This window comes from Misgurnus anguillicaudatus, chromosome 1, assembly GCF_027580225.2.
Source record: "Misgurnus anguillicaudatus chromosome 1, ASM2758022v2, whole genome shotgun sequence".
NCBI classification, from domain to species: domain Eukaryota; kingdom Metazoa; phylum Chordata; class Actinopteri; order Cypriniformes; family Cobitidae; genus Misgurnus; species Misgurnus anguillicaudatus.
Window position 1 is genome coordinate 10625562 of NC_073337.2, and position 9418 is coordinate 10634979.

General features: G+C 39.2%; 1 protein-coding gene across 1 annotated transcript; it reads right to left on the reverse strand.

Annotated features, from left to right (window-relative positions):
• Window positions 1-653: 653 nt before the first annotated feature.
• Window positions 654-9199, reverse strand: pthlha (parathyroid hormone-like hormone a). Its single transcript, XM_073865530.1, has 4 exons — window positions 8827-9199; window positions 8426-8552; window positions 1872-2402; window positions 654-1654 (listed from the first exon to the last, which is right to left on the reverse strand). The coding sequence occupies exons 1-3, from the start codon at window positions 8960-8962 to the stop codon at window positions 1895-1897; spliced, it is 771 nt and encodes a 256-aa protein (XP_073721631.1). The 5' UTR covers window positions 8963-9199; the 3' UTR covers window positions 654-1654; window positions 1872-1894.
• Window positions 9200-9418: the final 219 nt, after the last annotated feature.

Sequence of the window (9418 nt, forward strand, 5' to 3'; positions counted from 1 at the left end):
GACGCCCAGCTGTTTCCCACGGCCGTGGCCAGATTGATTTCCCTGCCGTAGGAGGTGGAGGTGCGATCCGGTTCACTCGGATCCAAGAGCTCCTTGTGGATCTCAAACTGCTGAGATGAAACCAAAGCCACAGTAATGGAGTTATTCTGCTAAATGTGAAAGCTTCTGGTCTGAGCAGTAATGAGGTCAATTATTAAATAACACACAAAGTGCCCAAAAGACTCAAGTAAAGCACATTCACTCGAGTGGTATTGTTTCTTTTCCTGGAGAACATCAAAGGAACTCTTGGATTTTCCACCATCATTTATTCATGTCTCGTTCCCACACAACCACGGTGTTTTACAGGTGGGCTTTTATTGCTGTGATTATTTATCCGGGTTCGCTCCCAATCGAATAATCTTCCACTCCTGTGAGCTGTTTCTGGTCATAAGAGGTTATTACGAGTTTAAATACAGCCAGCAAATCTTTTAGCTATCATCTGACCTTCTTCTCTGAGATCTACACTGAAACATCTGTGAAAGCTTCAATTTTTGTCTTAAACGCTACTGTTGTTTGAACTGTGACTGTCACACACTCTAACCTGAGATCTGTACTCCTCATATATACACACACAAAAACACATCCAGCACACAGAGAAGTCATGACTGCGTTGAGACTGTCAGATGTTTAATTCATTCAGTACAGGGGAGTTTCTCTCAGTGCAAAACAACAAGAGTTATTTTATAACATGTGCTGGTCATGTACAGTCAGCTCTGTGGTAACTGATATCAGGTGTATGGCATCATGCCTGTCAGGAGAGAAACCAAAAATGAAAGCATACACAAAAGCTCTGTTTCAAACCCCAATGTGCTGTCTACAGCTCCTTTCTGGATTGACATGAACCCTCACCTCATAAATAACAGTTAAATAATCCTAAGTGACTTTTTTTAGACACTGTGCTCTGCACAGTGAACTCTGCTGCTAAGCCAACAATTTAATACATAGATAGCAAACACAAATACTGGGTAAAATACACTTGTCAACATTTGAAGTGGATCAAAAAAGTTAATTAAAGAGAAAAGTTTTGATCTACTTCAAATGTTGACTAGTATACTTGGCTTTAACATTACAAAATATTTATAATGAACATTTCTATTCCTTTCTCAACACTTGAGTAGGCCTTAAAATGCTGTCTATGAAGGCCACTCACTAGGTTGTGAACCAGAGCGATTGACATACAGAAACACAAAAGCTGTCAAACATACAGCATAACAGAGAGGGATGATTATAAACTTCATTTAACCGAACCACAAAAATATGTCCATTAACAAAATGACCTGTATATATTTCTATATTATTTATACATCTAAAGTGCATTATAGTACAAAAATAATATCAGCAGCACCTGATGCTTTTACAAAATAAATACACCATTCAAACAAAATAAATTACAGGAATTTTGACACGGTAACAGAGGCATAGTCCTACATTTATAAACAAAAAATGAAAATAAAAAATAAACAAAGCAAAGGTATTCACAAGGTTTTGACTCGGCACACTCAACAGTGTCTTTATTATTTAGTGTCACTGTTTGGTCGCTTTAAGAATATTTACACGTAATAAATATTTTCCTCTCACTTTGACATGAATCTTCAGGTGTTCATTTCTAATGGATCTGTAAAGAAAAAGATATACATGGTTTAGTGGAAGTGCAGTTTTTAGATTGTGAATACATTGAAATAATCTATTCATGTGCAAAGTTGTATAGCTGTACATTCTCTCCTTTATCTTTAGGTCAAGTTTAAGGTGATGTGTTTTAAAAAGCTTAAATACTTTTTATTACTTTTTATTTTGACTGTTGTTTAACTGATGCACAAACTACAGCTCTTTACCGTTGTCAGAGACTGACAGTGTTTTAACGCTGACCCGAGTACGGCCGCCACTCCAGGTGGAAGCCGCTCCCAAACTCTTCTAGTGGCGATCGCCTGAGCGAGCGAGCCCTCCTCTTCCTCTTCTCACCCTCTCTCCGCTTCCCCGCCCGGCCCTTCTTCTTTTTCTTGTTGATGGCCTTCAGCGAGCTCTCTTTGTACGTTTGTGATTTATTGGTTTCCTGCGGGAGGTTGGTGCCCTCCTCGTCCTCCAGACGGAAGCTGATCGGCAGATTCTTGGTTCCTCCGGCAGGTTTCGGATTGACGGTGTCCGTTCCCAAGGCGACCCCCATGCCCGCATCTATTGGCATGGTGACGGCGAGAGTGCTCCCTCCACCTCCGCTGCTGCCAATCGCTCCTCTCTGCTGCTGAACTTCACGGATCTCGGCCGTATGGACTTCATGTAGTAATTCCTGCAGCCACATGCGTCTCTTAAATTCCTGCAGCGTCCGTCCCTTATCGTGCATCAGCTGAGCATGCGTCACTGAACGCTTCCTGATAAAGATAGAGAAAGAAGTCACATTTCAGAGGTGTCACTGGATATGCATTAAGAAGAACCTTTTTAAACACAGCTTAATAGGATTTTCTTAATCTGGTTTTGAAAAACATGCAACAACCTAGCAGGCATAAGACTGATCTTCAACGTTGAAATATGGTTGAAATATGGTTGAAATAATGTCAGTACTTGTTTCAACGTTAATACAACAGTTAATGCTAAATGGTTACAAAAGGTAAAATGCTTCAAACTCAGTGTTAAAATTTGGTTGAAATAATGTGAGTTCTTGTTTTAACGTTAAAACATTGATACAGTTAATGCTAAACGGTTGCAAAAGGTAAAATGCTTCAAAATCAACATTGAAATATGGTTAAAATAATGTCAGTTCTTGTTTCAACGTTGATACAACAGTTAATGCTAAACGGTTTTGCAAAAGGGAAAATGCTTCAAAATCAACGTTGAAATATGGTTGAAATAATGTCAGTTCTTGTTTTAACGTTGAAACAACAGTTAATGCTAAACGGTTGCAAAAGGTGAAATGGTTAAAAATCAACATTGAAATGTTGTTGAAATAATGTCAGTTCTTGTTTCAACGTTGAAACAACATTGATACAACAGTTAATGCTAAATGGTTAAAAAAGGTAAAATGGTTCAAACTCAACGTTAAAATATGGTTGAAATAATGTCAGTTCTTGTTTCAACATTGATACAACAGTTAATGCTAAACGGTTTTGCAAAAGATAAAATGTTTCAAAATCAACGTTAAAATGTGGTTGAAATAATGTGAGTTCTTATTTCAACGTTAAAACAACGTTGATACAAACAGTTAATGCTAAATGGTTAAAAAAAGGTAAAATGCTTCAAACTCAACATTAAAATATGGTTTAAATATCGTCAGTTCTTGTTTTTAACATTGATACAACAGTTAATGCTAAACGGTTTTGCAAAAGATAAAATGTTTCAAAATCAACGTTAAAATGTGGTTGAAATAATGTGAGTTCTTATTTCAACGTTAAAACAACGTTGATACAAACAGTTAATGCTAAATGGTTAAAAAAAGGTAAAATGCTTCAAACTCAACATTAAAATATGGTTTAAATATCGTCAGTTCTTGTTTCAACATTGATACAACAGTTAATGCTAAACGGTTTTGCAAAAGGTTCAAAATCAACGTTGAAATATGGTTGAAATAATGTCAGTTCTTGTTTTAACGTTTAAACAACATTGATACAACAGTTAATGCTAAACGGTTGCAAAAGGTGAAATGCTTAAAAATCAACATTGAAATATTGTTGAAATAATGTCAGTTCTTGTTTCAACGTTGAAACAACATTGATACAACAGTTAAGGCTAAATGGTTAAAAAAGGTAAAATGCTTCAAACTCAATGTTAAAATATGGTTGAAATAATGTCAGTTCTTGTTTCAACATTGATACAACAGTTAATGCTAAACGGTTTTGCAAAAGATAAAATGTTTCAAAATCAACGTTAAAATGTGGTTGAAATAATGTGAGTTCTTATTTCAACGTTAAAACAACGTTGATACAAACAGTTAATGCTAAATGGTTAAAAAAAGGTAAAATGCTTCAAACTCAACATTAAAATATGGTTTAAATATCGTCAGTTCTTGTTTCAACATTGATACAACAGTTAATGCTAAACGGTTTTGCAAAAGGTTCAAAATCAACGTTGAAATATGGTTGAAATAATGTCAGTTCTTGTTTTAACGTTTAAACAACATTGATACAACAGTTAATGCTAAACGGTTGCAAAAGGTGAAATGCTTAAAAATCAACATTGAAATATTGTTGAAATAATGTCAGTTCTTGTTTCAACGTTGAAACAACATTGATACAACAGTTAAGGCTAAATGGTTAAAAAAGGTAAAATGCTTCAAACTCAATGTTAAAATATGGTTGAAATAATGTCAGTTCTTGTTTCAACATTGATACAACAGTAGTGCTGCCTCACGATTAGTCGTGACTAATCGTGAGGCAGCACTATACAACAGTTAATGCTAAACGGTTTTGCAAAAGGTAAAATGTTTCAAAATCAACGTTAAAATGTGGTTGAAATAATGTGAGTTCTTGTTTCAACGTTAAAACAACGTTGATACAACAGTTAATGCTAAATGGCTAAAATAAAGGTAAAATGCTTCAAACTCAACGTTAAAATATGGTTTAAATAACGTCAGTTCTTGTTTCAACATTGATACAACAGTTAATGCTAAATGGTTTTGCAAAAGGTAAAATGCTTCAAAATCAATGTTGAAATATAGTTGAAATAATGTGAGTGCTTGTTTCAACGTTAAAACAACGTTGATACAACAGTTAGTGCTAAACGGTTGCAAAAGCTAAAACGCTTCAAAATCAACGTTAAAATTTGTTTGAAATAAAGTTGCTTTTTCAACGTTGATTTAATTAGCAAAATCAAAAAGGTAATTCAATGTTGATTCAACCTTGTCCTTGATGTTGATTCAACAATGAATCAATGTTGAAATGCCGGCTGTGAAGTCATAAATTGTAAATTTACTAAAAAAGCTATAAAGTAGATATTCAAGGTATTGCATATTTACTTGCTTTCAACTAAATTGAGCATATCTTTGAAAACAAGCCTTAGCATCTTATTAATGTTAACATTTTATTAATGTTGCATAGTGTGAGCTGTGTGTAATGTGCTGTAATGTGTTTCTAATCACTGAAATACTGTACACACACACACACACACACACGGTGCCTTTTAACCTAAATTCTCATACGATGATCAACAAGCGTTTTTACTGTTACCCTCTGTTCAATGTGTTTTGAGTTAATTCCAGAGGGTTTGGGAAAAGCTGGATCACATCCAAACACCCCACTGGTTCTGTATTCACCCGTCCTGAATCTAACCCAAACAAACTACCAGCAGTGCTGATGTCAGTCACTGTACCAACCCGTGGGACCTTTTCTGACACACCTCCACAGTCGATGTGGATTTATAAACACAGTACATCAAAACTGTCCTGAGCTGAAAGTTGCCAAAACTCAATAATAAGAAATTTTATTGGAGGAGAGCTGGTTAACATGCAATCCTAAACTCTTACTGCAATAATTCTAATAAATGGTGCCATTGAGTCTCGGCTTAAATCATTTGGAGGTCTACGCGCGGGCAGATCTGACAGCCGACGGCTCCTTAACTCAAAGTGCTCTCTGCTACCGTGTGCAGTTTTGGATACTCGGCATTCAGGCCAAATGTCTTGAAGCAATTACATATATCTCATAGCTGGTGCCTCACACGAGCCAAAGTAAAGCATAATTCAGAACTATTCAAAAAATATCCAGAGCCCGGCAGTGGGTGTCAGTGTGAACACAAGGGGGCAGCAAAGGGCGTTAATCAAACCCTTGGTCAGATCAGGACACAGACTTTTGTGCTGTAAAAACTCCTCAAACTAATACTGCGAAAAACAACAACAATCAAGATCTGTCAGTAAAACAGCTGACAATCATAATCAGCTAGTCATGAATCTTAATCTTAAAGTAGTTAAATGATTTGTGTGGAAATAACATCAGAGGCCCGGGAGGGGGTTCGACTCAATCTACCGCAGAAGAGCACCAATAAACTTCTCCGCTTCTGTTCACACAGGTGAGTGATGTTTCCTGATTTTCATGTCCATAAGGATGGTGATGTAAATACGGCTCTTTTTCCAGGCTTTTTAAACTAATCCATGAGATAATTCCTTGCCAGGCGCAGAGCGATGAGTTTTCCTTTCTTTGGAAAGTGGCTTTATACTCCTCCCGTGGCTCTTAAATAACGCTGTGCCTCTGGCAGTGTGCAGCATTCTCTTTTTCTGTCACCTCGTATTATTTTCTTAATGCACTCGAGCAGATTTATGACTGAGAAACGTCCTGTGAGAGCAAACCCATCCTATAAAAGCCCAAAGCCCAGTTGCCGTGTGTCCTCAGTCAGAAACGGCTCGGTTCAGACGGACCCCGAGCCCACGCTCCCACCTTCTCAGGTGTTTATATTTCCATCGCTATGCTGCAGATGGATTGATAATATTTATTATATATTTCAGCATGTATATCAAAGAAGGTTGATTATATTCATGAGGTCGAGTGTAACTGTGAACTGGGTCCGACCACATCAACATAACCAATAAACACCATTGTAAAAAAAAATTATTTTGGGTCTGTAACGTATACAGGACCGGTGCAAGTGGTTATGAGATGTATGTTTATGAATTTTATTACCAAGTGCTTTTTTATCTTGCAAAATCCCAAAGAATTTGGATTCCAGTAGTCTCACGATGAGCAGACATAAAAGCGCAGCAGAACCAGAAAACATCTCTGCCGTGGCTGCTTTTAGATAGCCACTGCTTTGTGTTGGTTTAATAAAAAAAAAAACAGACATAAAGAAAGCGAGAAAGACCTCCCTTCACCCTTCTCCACCGTACATGCGGTCTGAAAGATCTCGCTCTCATGTGCGTTTCATCTTTGCAGGCAGTGCTGGCTCAGGTTCAAGTCAAACTCCAGTAGGAGGCATTGTCCTGGACCTGTCAGCATTCGCTGCTTATAAACGGTGAACGCCCTTTCTGATTAGCTCTGAGATCACAATGATGTGAACGTCGCTGAAAGACGATCTTGTGTTGTTTGGCCACCGACCGAATATTTGTGTGATGTTTTGTCCTTCGAACAAAGCAGAACTCATCCTCGGAGAGATCTGATCGGAGCCACGGGCCAGAACTAAATCCAGTTGAATCTAATTCAAGGTCCAAACCCCTGTTTACCGCTGACTCACTGACACTTAGCACTCAGGTCCCACTTACAGAAATCATTAGGAGTATTATTTTATGAAATCGCCCAAAACATTTATATTTAATGGGTACATCACCATTACAAAAACACACGCACAAGTGAGTTCGCTTAGATGAATGACAACATACCACAGGCATCTATTGTTTTTATAAGAAGCTAATAATGGCCTCTTAAAGCTTAACGTTTTCTGCACCTCCTTTATTTTTACTCAAGAATGGTCCTAAAGGAAGATTTAGATTTAGACCAACATCTGGTGGCTATTGCAGCTGCAAATTTACACAAAAATACAGACAAAACATGAAGAATGTAAACCATCTGTATGGAGTCTTCACGACAATTAGCAGACGAGTTGCTAAGCGGAGGGTCTTTGAATGTCTTACGCACACGCTCACATCATTAAAAGCCGATATGAGGTTGGGGAGGTCCTGGCAAGCGACTGGATCGCAGACACCGGGGGAATCTGCGTTCCAAGGATCTGTAGAAGCATGTTTTGCATTCTGGGCCCCGCCGAGGGGCTCGCAGAACATAAAAGAGAAAGTTCGCTCGACTGGCATAATATCCAGTGGGAGAGGCCTGTTTGGCTTGGGCTGCCGCCTAACTCCGAATCAGCAATCTCTCTCTTTCTGCTCTCTCGGGCTTCGCTATCAGTGAACGCTCGCGGACAGACAGCGGGCGTCTGTCACGGAGCAAGCAGCGCAGGTTCGACGCACAAAAGCACGTCTGTGCGAGTAGCAGGTGGCCTGCGGAGCATCTGGGTGGCATCATGAGAGCCCGGAGCGAGCAGAGGTACCCCACACCCCGCTCGCCCTTAAACTCTGAGCAAACACGCAGGTGGGCACAGGCTATCAAAACAGCTCCCGGCACGATCGCCAAACTTGAACATTTTCCAGTGCTTTATGGCCAAACATCACATGCAGAATTTGTGCTAGTTTCATCAATAACAACACAAAGTCGATTTTTATGCAGAATGTGCCAACAACTTTTGTCTGCCCGTGTGTTTGTAATGAGCGTCATTAAGTCTTGAGATATTACTCTTTCAGTGTAAGTGTATGAAATGAAATTTTCTTTTTTAATGTTTCTGATCTCTCCTCAACATTGCACATGAGGATCATTCATGTTTCAGGATTAATCCAAACTAAGCAAAAATAAAATAACCGTTCTGTCCATTTGTTAGATTTGATATGTCCAGCTAGGACTGTGGATGTATAACATGCAGGAAAGTGTGGCACTTCATTCGACTGCTGAGGGCATCGACGGGCCGGCCGTGGTGAGGAACAGGAGAACACAGTAAGAACAGAGCAAAGAGCCACTGTTGCAGAACCCGTCTAGAACACAACATCTTCATCCTCTCGCGATCTGAGCAAACACACACACACACAAAACCTTAGATACATCTGAATATAACTCATGTATTCATCTTTCATTTAGCCATTATCTGTTTAGGACAGATTTGCTGCTTGTTCTCGCAATATTTGAGTTGAATCTTTCTCCCACCACATACAGAATAAAACAGTCGAGAGACGCGGCAGGCTGCGTTTAACTTAAACCAGTTCAGCATGTCTGAGAGGAATTCCTGAGTCACAACAAAAACCCAAAGATGAGCAACAGAAGAGAAAGAAAGAGAACTTACAACACAATGAGCTTTGTGTGCGTCTCTGATTCGTCTGTCCTTTGAGACACGACGCGAGACTCCTCAAAGTTTTCAGGCTGAAACAAACGAATAAACAGCGCTGTGTTAGCCCAGGTGAAAGTCTCCTGTCCAGCATCGGAGATCTTCTGTTCTCAAATGATCTTCTCTAAAGTAAAGTAACCAAACAGCGCCAGAAGTAAAGAATCCAGAGGTGATCAGTGTGTGATCTGAACACGAGCGAGCATGTGTGTGTGTGATCCAGGTGGTCTGAACTGTATGTCTGTTACTGCTTTTCTGCTCTGTTATACAGGAGTCTGATGGCCAACACTATGATGGGAAACTTTCAGAACTTTCAGGTTGGGAGAGAGAGAGAGAGAGAGAGAGAGAGAGAGAGAGAGAGAGAGAGAGAGAGAGAGAGAGAGAGAGAGAGGTAAAACAACCAGTGGGAGGGGAGGTTATGACTGGGGGAGGCCTAACAAAGATTCTGTCCGTATGTAGAGAGTCTAACTCCTCTGTGTTTATATGAGAGAGGGAGAGAGAAAGAGACATGTGGCAAGAGGGTGGCAGCACTGTATTAGATATGATGTTAGCA